The sequence below is a fragment of the Salvelinus namaycush genome, chromosome 12 (genome assembly GCF_016432855.1).
Source record: "Salvelinus namaycush isolate Seneca chromosome 12, SaNama_1.0, whole genome shotgun sequence".
NCBI classification, from domain to species: Eukaryota; Metazoa; Chordata; class Actinopteri; order Salmoniformes; family Salmonidae; genus Salvelinus; species Salvelinus namaycush.
The window spans coordinates 9650228-9670669 of NC_052318.1; the positions used below are offsets into that span (position 1 = coordinate 9650228).

General features: G+C 42.3%; 2 protein-coding genes across 2 annotated transcripts in view; both read right to left on the bottom strand.

Moving 5' to 3' along the window:
* LOC120056872 (serine/threonine-protein kinase 10-like) overlaps window positions 1-10668 on the bottom strand; it is a 52294-nt gene extending 41626 nt beyond the window's left edge. Inside the window, exon 1 of the mRNA XM_039005128.1 lies at window positions 10211-10668. Within this exon, the coding sequence (XP_038861056.1) occupies window positions 10211-10369 (159 nt within the window). The 5' untranslated portion in view covers window positions 10370-10668. The remainder of the gene's footprint in view (window positions 1-10210) is intronic.
* Window positions 10669-11638: 970 nt separating this feature from the next.
* zmp:0000001268 (CYTL1 domain-containing protein) lies at window positions 11639-12739 on the bottom strand. Its single transcript, XM_039004972.1, has 4 exons — window positions 12590-12739; window positions 12471-12515; window positions 12136-12282; window positions 11639-11707 (listed from the first exon to the last, which is right to left on the bottom strand). Exons 1-4 carry the CDS (start codon window positions 12737-12739, stop codon window positions 11639-11641), a joined length of 411 nt encoding a protein of 136 aa, XP_038860900.1.
* Between the last annotated feature and the right edge of the window lie 7703 nt (window positions 12740-20442).

Consider the following 20442-nt stretch of genomic DNA (forward strand, 5'->3'; position numbering starts at 1 on the left):
ATCATCCCACTGAGGAACAAAACAACTTCAGTGGATTGTTGTGCCCAACATTTCCATGGATGTCAGGGGCAACTAAACGTCACAGGCCCCTCTCTTTTGCTATAGCCCGCCTGTCTGTGACCGCCTGTAACCGCCTGTTGGCGTCCCTTCATGGGAGAAGTCGCTCATCCTCTCAGTGCTCCACAAAAGGTCAAAGCAGTAAAACGAGGGATCAGCTTCTTCTTCCCTGCCTCTGGGGTACGTGATGAGAACACACACACACACACACACACAGATCCAGTTAGTGGAGTGACGTTCACTGGGCAGATTACTACACCTGGCTGTGAAAGAAGAGGAGCAGACACACTGGGCTCAGCGGGTGGTGCGTGTCTGCTCTCTGCTGCTGCTGGCACAGCCTCCTGGGGCCAATCACTTCCAGGTTGATAGCAGCATACAGTACAGTAACCATGAGGCGGTGTGCCGAGGCGTGGGCCTGCCTGCATGTACACTGTACTGTGCACTTTTCCAGAGTGCACACGCACACAGGCTGACAGGACACTAATCCCAGCCCCAGCCCAGCCCATCTCTAGAGAATGTGTGCTTAACCTTTGCCCTGGCGTTAAGATGTACAACCCTGAACATTTCTCTGAACAGGAATGTCATGTCTACAATTCTTGTTAACAGTGGGCTGCCTAGTAAATCTTAATCTCCCTCTGAAGATGACTCAAATCAACTTATCATTATGAAAAATACGTCTCAGGCAGCTTTGGGTTTGGGTCCTGGGAACACCAGGCTTGTTTGTTTGATTCTCATATGAAGCATATCAGGTACAGACAATAAAGAGATGGGCAAATCCATACACCCCCCCCCATTTTAGCACCCCCTCATGACAGTGAAGATAAATCATGTGTTTTAAAGTTAATTTCCTGCAATTCTACACATTTTGCCATAGGGTGGAGGCAAATGTTTACATTTTTAATATACACTGCTCAAAAAAATAAAGGGAACACTAAAATAACACATCCTAGATCTGAATGAATGAAATATTCTTATTAAATACTTTTTTCTTTACATAGTTGAATGTGCTGACAACAAAATCACACAAAAATTATCAATGGAAAATGTATCAACCCATGGAGGTCTGGATTTGGAGTCACACTCAAAATTAAAGTGGAAAACCACACTACAGGCTGATCCAACTTTGATGTAATGTCCTTAAAACAAGTCAAAATGAGGCTCAGTAGTGTGTGTGGCCTCCACGTGCCTGTATGACCTCCCTACAACGCCTGGGCATGCTCCTGATGAGGTGGCGGATGGTCTCCTGAGGGATCTCCTCCCAGACCTGGACTAAAGCATCCACCAACTCCTGTACAGTCTGTGGTGCAACGTGGCGTTGGTGGATGGAGCGAGACATGATGTCCCAGATGTGCTCAATTGGATTCAGGTCTGGGGAACGGGCGGGCCAGTCCATAGCATCAATGCCTTCCTCTTGCAGGAACTGCTGACACACTCCAGCCACATGAGGTCTAGCATTGTCTTGCATTAGGAGGAACTCAGGGCCAACCGCACCAGCATATGGTCTCACAAGGGGTCTGAGGATCTCATCTCGGTACCTAATGGCAGTCAGACTACCTCTGGAGCACATGGAGGGCTGTGCGGCCCCCCAAATAAATGCCAGCCCACACCATGACTGACCCACCGCCAAACCGGTCATGCTGGAGGATGTTGCAGGCAGCAGAACGTTCTCCACGGCGTCTCCAGACTCTGTCACGTCTGTCACATGTGCTCAGTGTGAACCTGCTTTCATCTGTGAAGAGCACAGGGCGCCAGTGGCGAATTTGCCAATCTTGGTGTTCTCTGGCAAATGCCAAACGTCCTGCGCGGTGTTGGGCTGTAAGCACAACCCCCACCTGTGGACGTCGGGCCCTCATACCACCCTCATGGAGTCTGTTTCTGACCGTTTGAGCAGACACATGCACATTTGTGGCCTGCTGGAGGTCATTTTGCAGGGCTCTGGCAGTGCTCCGCCTGCTCCTCCTTGCACAAAGGTGGAGGTAGCGGTCCTGCTGCTGGGTTGTTGCCCTCCTACGGCCTCCTCCACGTCTCCTGATGTACTGGCCTGTCTCCTGGTAGCGCCTCCATGCTCTAGACACTACGCTGACAGACACAGCAAACCTTCTTGCCACAGCTCGCATTGATGTGCCATCCTGGATGAGCTGCACTACCTGAGCCACTTGTGTGGGTTGTAGACTCCGTCTCATGCTACCACTAGAGTGAAAGCACCGCCAGCATTCAAAAGTGACCAAAACATCAGCCAGGAAGCATAGGAACTGAGAAGTGGTCTGTGGTCACCACCTGCAGAACCACTCCTTTATTGGGGGTGTCTTGCTAATTGCCTATAATTTCCACCTGTTGTCTATTCCATTTGCACAACAGCATGTGACATTTATTGTCAATCAGTGTTGCTTCTGTAACGGATGTGAAATGGCTAGCTAGTTAGCGGGTACGCGCTAGTAGCGTTTCAATCAGTTACGTCACTTGCTCTGAAACCTAGATGTAGTGTTGCCCCTTGCTCTGCAAGAGCCGCGGCTTTTGTGGAGCGATGGGTAACGACGCTTCGTGGGTGACTGTTGTTGATGTGTGCAGAGGGTCCCTGGTTCGCGCCCGTGTCGGGGCGAGGGGACGGTTTAATGTTATACTGTTACATTGATGCTGTTGACCCGGATCACTGGTTGCTGCGGAAAAGGAGGAGGTTGAAAGGGGGGTGAGTGTAACGGATGTGAAATGGCTAGCTAGTTAGCGGGTACGCGCTAGTAGCGTTTCAATCAGTTACGTCACTTGCTCTGAAACCTAGATGTAGTGTTGCCCCTTGCTCTGCAAGGGCCACGGCTTTTGTGGAGCGATGGGTAACGACGCTTCGTGGGTGTCAGTTGTTGATGTGTGCAGAGGGTCCCTGGTTCGCGCCCGTGTCGGGGCGAGGGGACGGTTTAAAGTTATGTTACACTTCCTAAGTGCACAGTTTGATTTCACAGAAGTGTGATTGACTTGGAGTTACATTGTGTTGTTTAAATGTTCCCTTTATTTTTTTGAGCAGTGTATGATAACTGATGATCAATGGGCTCCATCCCGGTTGGTAATTTGACCATGCTTACTACAAGTTTAGATAGCTGGCCGCTAGACTAATTTACCAATCAAAAAATAAATAAAAATGCTGATGCACAACCAAATTTTGAAATTGTACCCATTATAACTGTCAACAGTAAGTTGAGACCCTCGACTGAGTGTGTAATTAGTCCACGGGCATACAACAGTTGCTGTATGCGTTAACAGTCAGTCGCTTGAGATAAAAGCCTTCATCATGCGTGTGGCTATCATCCCATTCTATTTATCAAAAGTAGGTCTAGGATTCTGCATAAAGTCTGGCAGAGTTCTCTAGAAGTACAATGAACATGATAATGTTTGAAATGCATTGTATCCTACTGAACAGAAATAACAGGATACTAACTAGCCTAGCTATTGATTAGTGTTAATCGCTACTGTGATGTTGCTGCTGCACATAGATGTGTCCCAAATGAAACCCGATTGCATTTATAGGGCACTACATTTGACCAGGGCCCATAGGGCTCTGATAAGTAGTACACTACATTTAACCAGGACCCATAGGGCCCTGATAAGTACTGCACTATAGAGGGAAAAAATCTATACAATTGCTTATTGCAATATTATTTTGGACGATATTGTATAGATTCTTTGACTCCAAGTATCGATTTGTAAAAATAAATAAAAAACGTATGGGGTTTGAGAGCTCGCGCTTTGTACTTGCAGAAGAATCGTTGTAGAATTTCCGGGCCATCACAGTTTTTTCGACATGGCATGTTGTAGTCTGGTTCTAGATAATGGCATCAGGGAATTGAAGCCAACATCCTCTACCATTGACAATGGCTGCATATCAACTACAATCATTTCTGTAATCAGTGCTGTCATTTTCTCACTCAGTCCCTTATTGCACCTCTTCTGTGTGAAGCTGTCTAATGTCTGTTGCGTGGGGCATGTGGTGCTGCCAGCAATGATTTGGGTCTCACGGTGCGTCATTTTCAGATGGTTCAGCATTGCACCTGTACTACCATTACTGTACCTCAATTACACCTTGAAAAGTTTGCATTTCACCACCTTCTCATGTAACGTCTCAAAAGTATTGCCATACAGGACTTTGTTGCTGTCGTTTGCCTTTCTCAACGATAATGATGTGCAGAGTGCTTTATATCCGTGGTAAATAATTTGAAAGATGCAGATCTCCTCTTACTAACATTAAAGCATTGTTGCGTTATTTGTTTCCTTTTTCCCTTTATGATGATCGAAACCTGTTAGTGATCCCAAGTTTAAACGTTCACACCCCCAGTAGACAGCCATCACATCCTAAGCCATCCACAGCCTTTTCTCTTTCCACTGGGGACATTCTACTTCTCTTGTGTTACATAAGCTGAGGATTATACAGGGTTGAATTCTTACTGTAGCTTTCTTTACAGTTGTTCCACACGGATGTAGGACACAGCAGAGAAGTTCAAATGCTGAACCCCAAAAGGAATAGTGCTGCTGTCTGAGGATGTGGTGGTTTCGCTGTGAGGTATTGTGAAAGGTTTCAAGCTCAAAACAACAGTGAAGAACTCGCTGCAGCACGTCTCTTAGGATAGGCAGGTTAGTACACTGTAGCTCGAACATAGAGCTATCGAGTCAGTACTGATGTAGGATCTTCACATTTAGTGTATTCGGGGTTTAAAAAGGCCTCTGAAAGTTTATAATTTCCACTTTGAAATTACAAACTTGATTTTCCCTTAAGGAAAATGTATCAACCCCTACAAAAATGTCCAAATAATAATTTACATTTTGTTTTGCTGCAGGATTATTTTCCTGCTGTAGCAAACAGGTTCAAATTAAGATCCTATATCTGTATGCATGACTAAAAAGAATATAGTCCAGTACATTTGCTGTGTCTCAGGGGGAGAGAGGTATGCAAAAACCACATTTCTATTTCACACCTGTACAGGTTACCACTTGTACATACAGTGAAACAGGACTATATAAGCCCTTACTAATAAAAACATTTTTTTAATTATTATTTGTAAATGTGTCTCCTAACTTGATGAAAACGTGAAACATGGTGCTTTGATAGACTGCACAAAAGGCATGTGTTGTTTGATTACTTTAGCAGTGCTGTTACATCATGTATTGTGCTTTGCCTCTGATATAGGCTAGCGTCAATGTATTTCAAAACTGATTTAGTGGTTATGACAAGTTAACTCATGATGTTCTCACAAATTACTCCCTCGCCCACACTCCAACTCAGACAGTCACCAAGGCAACCTGCCACAGACATACCGACAGGGTGCTGGGAAGTCATGGGGGACGAGCCTCTACAGGAGAGCGTGGTGAGTGAGAGATCGTCACAAAGGAGCGTGCTGTCCACACCCACCCAGGAGAGCACTTATCAGCCAGGCCGGCCACAACTGGACCCCACAGATTACCAGCTCTGGAGCACTAAAGTGCTATCACAACAGCACCCTAGTCCCTACATAGTGCACTAGTACTTTGTGGTCAAAGGTAGTTCACAATATAGGAAATAAGGTGGCATTTGGGGTGCATTACTCAGGTAATGCTAGGCTAACTAAGGCAACTAGGAAAACGTACAGTACCAAGCAGCAGCAGCCAGGAAGCCTGCGCAGCGGCACATGTCCCATTAAAAAGTAAAGGGAACATTTCGGCCCTTGTGCTTAAGGGTTTGGCGGCGGCCGTACAGATAAAAAACATCCTGTGACATATGGGTCAGCAGGAAGTGGGACATGCTCCTGTCTCAGCAATAGCACATGTGGGGAGATTTATGTACAGTACCAGTCAAAAGTTTGGACTACTCATTCAAGGGTTTTTCCCTTATTTTGACTATTTTATACATTGTAGAACAATAGTGAAGACATCAAAACTATGAAGTAACACATGGAATCATGTAGTAACCAAAAAACGTGTTAAACAAAATCAAAATATATTTATATTTTAGATTCTTCAAAGTAGCCATCCATTACATTACATTTACATTTAGTCATTTAGCAGACGCTCTTATCCAGAGCGACTTACAGTAGAGTGCATACATTTTATAACATTTTTTTATTTTTATTTTTATTTTTTTATTTTTTTATTTTTTTTTTACATACTGAGACAAGGATATCCCTACCGGCCAAACCCTCCCTAACCCGGACGACGCTATGCCAATTGTGCGTCGCCCCACGGACCTCCCGGTTGCGGCCGGCTGCGACAGAGCCTGGGCGCGAACCCAGCCCAGCCTGGGCGCGAACCCAGAGACTCTGGTGACGCAGCTAGCACTGCGATGCAGTGCCCTAGACCACTGCGCCACCCGGGAGGTCGGATGACCTTGATGACAGCTTTGCACACTCTTGGCATTCTCTCAACCAACTTCACCTGCAAGGCTTTTCCAACAGTCTTGAAGGAGTTCCCACATATGCGGAGCACTTGTTGGCTGCTTTTCCTTCACTTTGCAGTCCAACTCATCCCAAATCATCTCAATTGGGTTGAAGTCAGGTGATTGTGGAGGCCAGGTCATCTGATGCAGCACTCCATCACTCTCCTTCTTGGTCAAATAGCCCTTACACAGCCTGGAGGTATGTTTCGGGTCATTGCCCTGTTGAAAAACAAATTATAGTCCCACTAAGCGCAAACCAGATGGGATGGCGTATCATTGCAGAATGCTGTGGTAGCCATGCTGGTTAAGTGTGCCTTGAATTCTAAATAAATCACTGACTGTCACCAACAACGCACCCCCACACCATCACACCTCCATGCTTTACGGTGGGAACCACACATGCAGAGATTATCCATTCACCTACTCTGCGTCTCACAAAGACACGGCGGTTGGAACCAAAACTCTCACATTTGGACTAATCAGACCAAAGGACAGATTTCCACCAGTCTAATGTCCATTGGTCGTGTTTCTTGGCCCAAGCAAGTGTCTTCTTCTTATTGGTGTCTTTTAGTAGTCGTTTCTTTGCAGCAATTCAACCATGAAGGCCTGATTCACACAGTCTCCTCTGAACAGTTGATGTGGAAAATGTCTGTTACTTGAACTCTGTGAAGCATTTATTTAGGCTGGTATTTCTGAGGCTGGTAACTCTAATGAACTTTTCCTCAGCAGCAGAGGTAACTCTGGGTCTTCCTTTCATGTGGCGGTCCTCAAGAGGCTTCTAAACAGCTTCTTCCCCCAAGTCATAAGACTCCTGAACATCTAATCAATTGGCTACCCCTCTTTTATGCCGCTGCTACTCTGTTATTATCCAAGCATAGTCACTTTAATAACTCTACCTACATGTACATATGACCTCAACCGGTGCCTCCGCACATTGATTCTGTACCGTTACCCCCTTATATAGTCTCGCTATTGTTATTTTTTTATTTTTTCAAAAGTTCTTGACATTTTCCGTATTGACTGACCTTCATGTCTTAAAGTAATAACGGACTGTCATTTCGTTTTGCTTATTTGAGCTGTTCTTGACATATGAACTTGGTCTTTTAACAAATAGGATTATCTTCTGTACACCACGCCCTACCTTGTCACAACAACTGATTGGCTCAAACGCATTATGAAAAGAAATTCCACAAATTAACAAGGCACATCTGTTAATTGAAATGCATTCCAGGTGACTACCTCATGAAGCTAGTTGAGAGAATGCCAATAGTCTGCAAAGCTGTCATCCAGGCAAAGGGTGGCTACTTTGAATAATCTCACATTTATTTTGATTTGTTTAACACTTTTTTGATTACTACACGATTCCATGTGCTATTTCGCAGTTTTGATGTAGAAAATAGTAAAAAATAAAGTAAAACCCTGGAATGAGTAGGTGTGTCCAAACTTTTGACAGGTACTGTACCTCACCTCTAGTCATGGCTGTCTGTGACAGTGACTACGATGTCCTCCTTACCATCTGGTGAGTGACATTGACAGGCCAATAGGGCCATCAACCTGAGCATGATACCGTGATAACCCCATGACATGGAAAACCTGAGACCATGTCAACAAAGCCCTGTTGTTTACCCTGATGTGTACAGCAAACACAGATCATGAGGCCAACGGCCCCTCAGATCTTCTTCTCCAATAGGTTTTGAGAAGGAGGCGAGAAGAGAGGCTGTGAGGAATCTAGGATTCGTTGAGACAGAGCCTTAAGTCTACTCACTGTAGACGGAGCTTCTTCTCTTCCCACAGACTGATTAGTCAGTAGCCTGACGGGCATACAGGAAGTGCTTCCATCACTCTCCCGGCCTACAGCTTCCCTCCTGACCCTGACTCCTCCTCATGCACTCCAGGACAGCCAAACTGTATGGGGGCTGGAGATCACATGTAGCCAGGGAGGAAGGATGTAGAGACTGTCTATTATCACGTTTCCATTGTAAGTGTTGAAATTCCAAAGATGCCTTGTAGTTTACTCAATTTTATTCTCAGTCCTGAAGGGTAAGGAATGAGACAAGATGTCTAGGCAAGATGGAACAGGTTTGAACACAGTATGACAGCGAGATAATAAACATAAAAACAAAGAAGAACATTATCTCAACATTGCGATTACATCGTATGGTACATTCATATTGGCACAGAAGACAAACTATTTTTTTTATTTATGTTTAAAGCTGCCCAGAGAGGATGTGGTTTTTATGCGCAGAGGCAACTCATTAGATCAGAGTGTGCTGCCCATCAAAAGAAAGTAATCTCTCTCAAAGTTCACAATAAGTGGTGAAAACAATCAGCACAAAAGAACATTCAAATATTATCATTCTAGTTGTAGTCTAGCGTCAAAATGATTATGAAGTTAGTGATGAGAGGTGACAGAGGTTAAATGTGCATTGAACTGTGCAAATCCAGGAACTCCCTACTGTGCGTCCCTCAGCACTTTGTGAAATGTTCATGTATTCAAGACATTTCTCCTTCTGCCTACTGTCAGTCCAAACGTTCAGGGTGTGGTAAGTAACCATCTCTTACTCTTGATGATAACGAAAACCCACATGACACTTGTTCACATCAGAAAACGGAGTAAGCTACTTGTAGCACTGCCTTCACAGCTAGTGGTCTTCATATCGGAAAGCGAGGATGGCAAGTGTACACCAACAGGAAACTAACAGACCACCTGGTTTATAGGAACTAGTAAGACCTGTAAGTAAGCAGGTTAGAATGCATCATTTGGTGATGGGCCAATTTAATACTGTAGGAATAAAACCTAAACAATCAAATAACTTCATTTGCTGACATGGAAACATCTGGTCCAAGTGGCAACATTAATAAATCTGATGTCACAAGCATTGGTATTTATGATACGCTGTGGACTGACTCAATCAACATTAATTATTCAGCCTTTAACTTTTTTTTTTACCTACGATCATGTTCATTTGCTCACTCAGATTAACTAAACACTTCACAAATGGGTTGGTATGGCTACAGAAAGATCAGAATAAAGTCATTTTAAATGTCATTCAGAAATAGGGCACAGAATGTTGCTGGTAGTAAGCATTTCAAAGGCAGATGAAAGACTTTGAAATTGCATAAATTTACCCCTATATTTGCATTTAAACTTTTTTCCCCTTGAGCTTGATAAACCACGTTGTTTGAGATGGATACATGAGTGAACCGGTTTTGACAGCCCAAATAAGAAAAATGCCATAATTGCCAGCACATCTGTTTTCATATAATTGTGTGGTGCCTACAAATAATTTATAGGCTGACAAATAGGCAGAGGTACTATCAGGGGAGTCATGCACCCCACAAATCTGAGGGGGCACAAAGTATGTGAAGATGGCTTGGGGGTGGACCAGAGGGGGGCTAGGCCTGACCATAGATTGGAGAATTTTGCTAGTCTAACTTGATTGATAGCCTGAAATGACTTCTTGGTATCTAGTTAGGAGATTTGGAACTATCTGAGCTAACTTCATAAAATTGCTAGGTGGCTAGTAATATCACAGAGAAACAAAATATTTTTTACATTATTTACAAAAAATTAAAAAACGTTAAGTTTGATGACCGGGCACGTGCCCCTGTGCCCCCTGTGGGCTAGCAGATTCAACTGAAATGGAGTGGTTCCTACCCTCAGTGCGCAACAACTTGCCCATGATCATCTCTTTGAAGTCATACACAATTATATGATGTTATAAACATAATAGTTCATTGAAACAAACCCATAATGCTTACCTTGTAAACTTTTCCAAACGCTCCATCACCCAATTCTCCGATAATTTCCCATTGGTCATTAGGATTGATGTCTCGATGAACGTGTTCATATCGCTTTGTCTTCTTTTTCATTTCAAAAGAAGACAAGCGAAGTATTTGGCTTAATCTAGCAAAAGCCATAGTTTCACCGCAAAATGTAATAAAAGTTTCTGAAGACAGCAATTATTTTGAGTCTCACTCAATCGTGTTGAACTAAAGAAGTATTCGTACAAAAAAAACGACCTGATCTCTAGAAGCACGCACCAAACATTTTTCACACCTTTCACGTAAGACAATAAGCCTTCAGTTCATATCAGTCTACGCGTTGTCATAAAACAACTTCATAGTTCCATATTCATTCACAGTGATTGTCCACTGCCACACGGTGACCACCTGCTGCAGCAAAGTTATCGAGGATAAATTGTTGCTTCGATGTAAAAAGACAAGCCCCACCCTGTCGCTCCCGCGGCCGTAATGGAAATGTCGTTTTCTATGTCCAGATCCGTTATGTTTACGCACGATATATGTAGTTGGAAGAACTTCACGTCCCAGTTTAGATAGATAGGCGTTAAGTTGTTCAGCTCCCACCCATTGCATGTGGCCACTGACTGGTGATCGAAGTTAGGACACAGTTTACACAGGCAGCCCAATTATTATATTTTTTCCACTAATTGATCTTTTGACCAACCACATCAGATCTTTTAACATCAGATCTTTTTCAGAGCGAGATCTTTTTGGTTTGCCTTTTTTAACGCAGACAAGGATATATTTTGGTGCACTCTATAGCCCACAAGCGCCACTAGGTGGCATTTAATCATAGTACTGGTACATCAGCAGCACATACTGTCTGTTGTGGTCTTCTGGGTCTTGCCATTATGTGGTCCCTTTGGTCGTTTTTACACTATAATTCACAAGGCTATTTTATATTTGATGAAATAAACAAATTCTGCCGTCCAGAATGTTACGTTTTGTGAAGTCATATCACATCTGGAACGATGGATGATGGATCATACAGTGTATCATATTAGGATGTCTTATTAAAATCATTTCAGCCCAGGAAGAAACAAACAAGCACAACATTTAGGCTTCAACTCAAACCCAGGCTTTCATAGATAGCAAGCAGCCAAGCACATCAATGTAACATAAACATGTCGTCAATGTACTTTTATTTGTAGGCTAAGGTACTTTTTTGCAAAGTAACTTGTCAAAGAAAACATACAGTGTCATTAAATCTGTTTGAATTCCCCATTGCAGGGTTTTGCATCGTACACAGTAATAACCAACTATATCTCTCTCTCTCTCTCTCCCTCTCTCTCTCCCTCTCTCTCTCCCTCTCTCTCCCTCTCTCTCCCTCCCTCCCTCTCTCTCCCTCTCCCTCTCTCTCTCTCCCTCTCTCTCCCAGTGGCATTGTCATTTCCGGCTCCAGCTCATCGGCGGGCGGTCCAAGGCTGTACAGTCATCAGTGGTGAACACCAGCTCCTAAACATAGAGATATGAGGCGTGTGAGTGCCAGTGCCCTAAAATGCACCAGTAAATACAAAAACCCAGTGCTCAGTGCAAGGACTATGACGCAACATGAGGAAAGTGACATAACAAAGAGCAAACAACTATTATGTCATTTCAGAGGATATGAGAGTATTGATTTTATGAAAGGTCATTTAACTTCATGCATTTCCTTGACCAAATACAGTAGAATGGCAAAAGATCCCAGAGAACAGAATGTCCTTTCAATCATTTGTATCATGAAGCTCACTATTTTGACCCATAATAGTACTATCTTTATGTGTTATTACTGAGCTTTGCTGTGGTTCTCCTCTGTTTCCCCATTCTGTTTCATAGAGTCTGAATGACAGGGAGCCTGGATCAAGAGCTAGTCTGTCTGTGAATGCTAGTCGTCGCTCTCTTACCCCGTGACACCTCTGGGACATGATCATGTGCAGTTGCCTGACCGCGAGACCCACCACCCGCACTTTCCTGGTGTAAGCACAGCGCAGTTCACGCAAGCCGTCCACCAGAAAGACGTACTGCCTCATCTTCGGCATGATGCAAGCGTTCTGTCAAGATGAATATCATTTCTGTTCTTATGTTGCAGACCAACAATTATCAGGCGTAGAAATCTGTTATCTTTTCGGCAATCTCAACATCAGGGAAATGTATTTAATTAAACAGACACAATAGTGATCTCAAAAGTACACAGTGAATACTGCAACAATACTTTCCACAATGCCACAGTCATACTTACATGTACATCTAGGTAGAGATGTGGGATGTGCGCCATGCAACGCCTCTGGAAAACACACAGAGAAATTAGGCATACTCCACTGCAATCAGTGCTCAGTCCCTCTATGGTAAGGGACTTACAGTTTCAGGTTCCATCTTGATCATCGCTGCCTGATGGGTGAGGTCTCGAGCCATACTCAACACCTTAGTGTAGCATGTCGGTGGGTTAGGGTAGCATAGGACCAGTGCTACCAGTGAAAGTGCTAGTAGTGTGTGTCCTAAAATGGCCATAGCTGATAGTTCACAGTGAAACACACAAGGAAGGCCTTTATATAACCAGGTAGGAATCCTCTAATGATATGTTACTATCTTAAGACAATTACACACTAGAATGTTTTTGGTTTCCTTTGTTGTTGTTGTTGTTGTTGTTGTTGTTGTTGTTATTCTTGTTTGATTCTCTGTTCTAATTTGTGTTGAAGGGGGGAGATTACACACACACACACACACAAAATTGAACAATAAAGTTGCTTAAATCATTACTCACCGAAGTCTTTGTTAATGTTATGTGGTTCCACCTCCTGACTTCTGGAGTAAAATGCCTGCTTAGGGGAAAGGAAAAAATGTGTTCTTATTGTTTATTGTATGTGTAATTCTGTGGTGATGTTGAGGGGGATGGTGACCATTATACTAAAGTAAACACAGTAATTCCAGAACAGAATGGTGAAAAAGAGGTGGATGCTATCCCTGATTGGGACTTGAACCAAGGTCCAGCGACTTTCAAGCCAACACCTTAACCGTCACGCCAAGAGGTCCAAACCCCTTGATGAGGTTCCTAGGTGTTGACCAAACCCCTTTTTTCAGGAGAGTGTGTCCCCACGCTTTTCTATACCAAGTGCCTCACATGTACACACCTCTCCAATGGCCTCACGGGCACTATCCCACTTCTGACACCTGTGTAGCCTATTCAAGGAGTTTCAAACCCGGGTCCAGCAACTGTTAAGCCAACACGTTACCTGTTATGCCAAGAGATCTGAACCCCTTGATGCGGTCGCTAGGTGTTTGATTAACGTCACAACAATATTTTCCAATCACATCATTTTTATTTTGTATATCCATTATGATTGGTCCCTGAACCCATTTTAAAATGTACATTTTTCACTCTGTAATTTTATAACCTGATGGTGGGCCAAAACGCACACGATGGTTTTACTTTGGCTACATTTCCTCTTCACTTCAGTTTACTCAAATCTTGCACTTTGATTGTAGCCTATCAGGCTTCACCCCAAACAAAATAAAACGTTGGACAAATCTGACACCAAATTAAGTATGGTTTTCCTAAATTACATTCCTTTAGGATACATTTTTTGGAGAGATTGTCCAGCTATTACAAGGTGAATCCTTTGGATGACATCCATACTAAATAAATATTCACGTACAAATTAGTTAAACATGTCAGTATGTTGATGCAGGAATTCTGAGAAGAACAATGTATGGCCCCTAGTCATCTTTTATTTGCATATTGAGCAATGTTATACAAAGGAAAGGGAAGTTTCCAAGAACAACAGTCTCAAACTCATTGTGTGGGGGTAAGTATAGGCCTATGTAGGTGTATAGCTATATAACATTATGCTAATCATTGTGAAAGCATTGAGAACTGTATGCAAAAATGAACATAGCTGTCCATACACGATAAGGGACTATTGGATAGCTAGCTGTCATGGGTTCATTTAATTCTATTTTTGAGAGAGCTATCCACTAGGTGGGGCTAATTTCACACACTACCTCTGCGTATGACTCCACTTCCAGGGAATCCTCTGTAGCTGGAGAGGCTCTTTTAAGGATCACACCCATCAAAACCGCTATCAGCACTGCAAGGGAGGACTCCTTCCTTCTATCCCTCCATTTATTAAAGCTAATATGATTATCTCTATGAAATGAAAAACCAAGACTTACTTATATGTAAAAAAATAAAAAATTAACTACAGACTACTTACAGTTTTGTAACAGTGCCCACGGGTGAATACTGATAAACAGCACAGTGAATACTGATAAACAGCAGAGTGAATACTGATAAACAGCACAGTGAATACTGATAAACAGCACAGTGAATACTGATAAACAGCACAGTGAATACCAATAAACAGCACAGTGAATACTGATAAACAGCACAGTGAATACTGATAAACAGCACAGTGAATACCAATAAACAGCACAGTGAATACTGATAAACAGCACAGTGAATACCAATAAACAGCACAGTGAATACTGATAAACAGCACAGTGAATACTGATAAACAGCACAGTGAATACTGATAAACAGCACAGTGAATACCAATAAACAGCACAGTGAATACTGATAAACAGCACAGTGAATACTGATAAACAGCACAGTGAATACTGATAAACAGCACAATGAATACCAATAAACAGCACAGTGAATACCGTTAAACAACACAGTGAATACCGATAAACAGCACAATGAATACCAATAAACAGCACAGTGAATACCGTTAAACAACACGGTGAATACCGTTAAACAACACAGTGAATACTGATAAACAGCACAGTGAATACTGATAAACAGCACAGTGGATACCGATAAACAGCACAGTGAATACCGATAAACAGCACAGTGAATACCAATAAACAGCACAGTGAATACCGTTAAACAACACGGTGAATACCGTTAAACAGCACAGTGAATACCAATAAACAGCACAGTGAATACCGTTAAACAGCACAGTGAATACCAATAAACAGCACAGTGAATACCGATGAACAGCACAGTGAATACCAATAAACAGCACAGTGAATACCGATGAACAGCACAGTGAATACCAATAAACAGCACAGTGAATACCGTTAAACAACACGGTGAATACCGTTAAACAGCACAGTGAATACTGATAAACAGCACAGTGAATACCGTTAAACAGCACAGTGAATACCAATAAACAGCACAGTGAATACCGATGAACAGCACAGTGAATACCAATATACAGCACAGTGAATACCAATAAACAGCACAATGATTACCAATAAACAGCAGGTGTGGCATGACAGGGCATCATAATTCATGTAATCAAAAATATTATTTCTGATGTGCCAACTATTTAATGGTGATCTGGTCTAATTTTGATGAGTGCCAGTTGCCCGAGCAATGGTGATTTTAACATGTAAATCTTGGTGGGGCAATCAAAAACAAATTATAATGTAGATGCATGCCAGCAAAGCCACTACACAACACTAAACAATACATGAATTTCACTATAACGGTGGCAAACGGGGGTGACAAACTGTTAGGGCCTACATATAGAGTCCCAACAGCAGAGTCCCAACAGCAGTCCCAACGCCTTACCACTTTCCGCTATCAGCGGAACCTTGTCTGGCAGCGAAACAGTTAATTCAGCCTCATTTACTGATTAAAAAAAAAAATAGCTGATATGGCTGACTTGCCTAAACAATTATGGTTTCTACTGACAATTGAGATGTACAAACTATGGCATAAGGGACGATGAGTGGATAGGAGGCAATCTGTCATTTCGATTAAGACATTAATGAACGCGCTAGGACGGACGTAGTAAAAATAACTACTTGTTCAACACTTTTGAAATGTACGGGACAGAACATGGGCCGTTCTTACAGTATTCTCCCGGTACACCAACTCAGAACCGTAGGATAAATAAAGGGGGCATATAAGCAGACAATGAAAACTCTTACAATATTCGATGATGACATTTCTCTAAAACAGGCTGTAGGCTACATGTGCACCACCAAGTCAGAACAGTAGGCTAAGTTATGAGGTGAAAAGGGAGCAAATTGGTGAGGGTGAGGCACATGGGCTACTAACAGCTTAGTACACAACATACACTTAGTATTACTTTCATAGCTACAGTATACATATCTCCCTGGCATATTACATTATTTATGCAGCAGCATACAAGACATTTGCCAAACCCTCCCCTGACCCGGAGGAGGCTGGGGGTCTCCCAGTCACGGTGACACAGCTTGGGATCGAACCCAGGGCTGCACTGGGGCCTCAGCATTGTTGAATTTGTGATTTCCAACTTGTTGTGGAATGTTTACGTCAAATGGCCGATGAGCACCGATACGTTTATCTATCATTTCTCTTCATATGACATTGATTGAAAAGGATTTTCCTGTAGATTGCTGACTTGATGCATGAAGATGACTGCTTGTCTAGCTTGCTAGCTAAGATTTTGAAAGTATGATGTTGACATGATCAGCCCATCAAAGCTAAGGTAGATAGATTTTATCTGTGGCCAATGACCTTAAGCCTTCTTGGATGGGCACTTCTGTTTATTTATTTATTTAACCTTTATTTAACTAGGCAAGTCAGTCAAGAACAAATTCTTATTTACAATGATGACCTACCGCGGTCAAACCCTAATGACGCTGGGCCAATTGTGCGCCACCCTATGGGACTACCAATCACGGCCGGTTGTGATACAGCCTGAAATCAAACCAGGGTCTGTAGTGACACCTCTAGCACTGATATGCAGTGCCTTAGACCGCTGCGCCACTCGGAAGCCCTAATGTATGTCTATGGCAGCACCCAAGGGGCTTGAATTGTCTATCTCTACCCGTACATTTTGTGGCGACGTAGTGTCCCCATGAGTGACAGAACACTGAGCCAATCACAGTGCAACTAGAGAGCATTACCAACCCCTACGCTCTGTATTTTCCGCTGGCTGCCCCACCACCACAGAAAGCACTGAGGTAGGCTGGAACACCTGCATGTTGGAGCTGCCTTACTCTAGAAAGCTAAAAAGAGACCATGTTTGTATGTGGCTTTAGTGACTCAATGAGTTTTTCTTTATTTTACATTGTTTGCAAACTGATATGTGACACGTATTAATGCCAAAATAACACGCAAAACAGACACAAAAATATATACAGTACCAGTCAAAAGTTTGGACACACCTACTCATTCCAGGATTTTTCTTTATTTTTTACTATTTTCTACATTGTAGAATAATAGTGAAGACATCAAAACTATGAAATAACACATATGGAATCATGTAGTAACCAGAAAACTGTTAAACAAATCAAAATATATTTAAAATGCTAGATTATTCAAATTAGCCACCCTTTGCTTTGACAGCTTGCACACTCTTGGGTTTCTCTCAACCAGCTTCATGAGGTAGTCACCTGGAATGCATTTCAATTAATAGTTGTGCCTTGTTAAAAGTTAATTTGTGGAATTTCTTTTTTTCTTAATGCATTTGAGCCAATCAGTTGTTTTGTGACAATGTAGGGGGGGTATTCAGAAGATAACCCTATTTGGTAAAAGACCAAGTCCATATTATACGCAAGAACAGCTCAAATAAGCAAAGAGAAATGACAGTCCATTATTAATTTAAGACTTGAAGGTCAGTCAATCCAGAACATTTCAAGAACTTTGAAAATTTCTTCAAGTGCAGTCGCAAAAACCATCAAGCGCAATGATGAAACTGGCTCTCATGAGGACCGCCACAGGAAAGGAAGACCCAGAGTGTCACGGCCGTTGGAAAAAGAGGACCAAGGTGCAGCGTGGTAAGCGTACATTTTCTCTTTATTGATAAAAATGACGCCGAACAAAACAACAAACACTACAAAAACTAACCGTGAAGCTACAGGCTATGTGCCCTAAACAAAAGTCAACTTCCCACAAACAAAGGTGGAAAAAAGAGCTACGTATGGTTCCCAATCAGAGACAACGATAGACAGCTGTCCCTGATTGAGAACCATACCCGGCCAAAACATAGAAATAGAAAATCATAGAAACACAAAACATAGAATGCCCACCCCAACTCACGCCCTGACCAAACCAAAATAGAGACATAAAAAGGATCTCTAAGGTCAGGGCGTGACACAGAGTTACCTCTCTTGCGAAGGATAAGTTCATTAGAGTTACCAGCCTCAGAAATTGCAGCCAAAATAAATGCTTCACAGAGTTCAAGTAACAGACACATCTCAACATCAACTGTTCAGAGGAGACTGTGTGAATCAGGCCTGTGTGAATCAAACCACTACTAAAAGACACCAATAATAAGAAGAGACTTGCTGGGGACAAGAAACACCAGCAATGGACATTAGACCAGTGGAAATCTGTCCTTTGGTCTGATGAGTCCAAATTTGAGATTTTTGGTTCCAACTGCCGTGTCTTTGTGAGACGCAGAGTAGGTGAATGGATCATCTCTGCATGTGTGGTTCCCACCGTGAAGCATGGAGGAGGAGGTGTGATGGTGTGGGGGTGCTTTGCTGGTGACACTGTCAGTGATTTATTTAGAATTCAAGGCACACTTAATCAGCATGGCTACCACAGCATTCTGCAGCGATACGCCATCCCATCTGGTTTGCGCTTAGTGGGACTTTTGTTTTTGACAGGACAATGACCCAACACACTTCCAGGCTGTGTAAGAGCTATTTGACCAAGAAGGAGAGGGATGGAGTGCTGCATCAGATGACCTGGCCTCCACAATCACCCGACCTCAACCCAATTGAGATGGTTTGGGATGCGTTGAACCGCAGAGTGAAGGAAAAACAGCCAACAAGTGCTCAGCATATTTGGGAACTCCTTCAAGACGGTTGGAAAAGCATTCCAGGTGAAGCTGGTTGAGAGAATGCCAAGAGTGTGCAAAGCTGCCATCAAGGCAAAGGGTGGCTACTTTGAAGAATCTCAAATCTAAAATATATTTTGATTTGTTTAACACTGTTTAAGACTCCAATATGTGCTATTTTATAGTTTTTATGTCTTCACTATTATTCTACAATGTATAAAACAGTAAAAATCAAGAAAAACCCTTGAATGAGTAGGTGTGTCCAAACTTATTTTGACTGGTATTGTATATATATATATATATATATATACAGTTAATAGTTAATATATATATATATATATTAACTATGATATACATAATTTAAAAATAATAATAATTTAAAGTCGGATTTTACTTTTCTTAGCAGGTTAAGAAAATGTACGCAGGAGGTTAGTAGAATTAACGTAGCAAGTTAGGAAATGTGGTTAATGTTAGGAAAAGGTTTAGGGTTAGCTAAAATTAAATAAAAAATCAACTTTTGACATTAATTTGACAAAAGCTGGATCACTTCTAGCCATGACAAGTTTCCCCTGAGCGTGGAGGGGTGAACCCTGGGCCCATATCCACACAGCAACTCAGGGTAGGAGTGCTGATCTAGGATCAGGTCTTAACCTGTCCTTATAATCTTATTAACTATGATCTACAAGAAACAAACTGATCCTAGATCAGCAAACATACTCTGAGACATACTCTGAGACACTTTGTAGATACGGGGACATGGTCTCATGAAAATTGATAGTTTGGACTGAAATAATTTTGGCATTTTCCACCAGTAGAAATAGAGTGTGCACTCACTGTAAGCAAGTCCCTCACCCAGTCAATCCCATGACCTTGGAAAGGACCACACAATTAGGAAGTGGCAGGGCCATGCTATTCCTAACGGTTGCACTTTATGGAGCCATTAGTTAATGCCACCTCAACTCACGGCTTGACAGATATTGGACACCAAAGTGTTACACAGGGAGAACTCTATCTGTCCCAAAGTTGTCCATTCCCACTGGGCACATACTGGTTGAATCAACGTTGTTTCCACAACATTTCAATAAAACTACGTTGAACCAACGTGGAATAGACTTTGAATTGACATCTGTGCCCAGTGGGTTCCTATCTCTGCTATAATTGAACTGAAGATGTGAATAAGGTGAGAATTAACATATTATTGTTCATGATAATAATAAGAGCATGTAATCCATTTATGAAGAACATGCAATCCATTAGGCTATGAGTGTAACCTCATAAGGTTATCTTTAATGATTTGATTATAACATTGCATAGTCACGGGTGTGCTAGATTTTGGTATGGTATGCTAAATGGGTTGACTGCTCATATCCAATTTATTAATGGTTTATTACAGAATGAATGAATGAATTATGAAGGTGTTCACCCAAAATG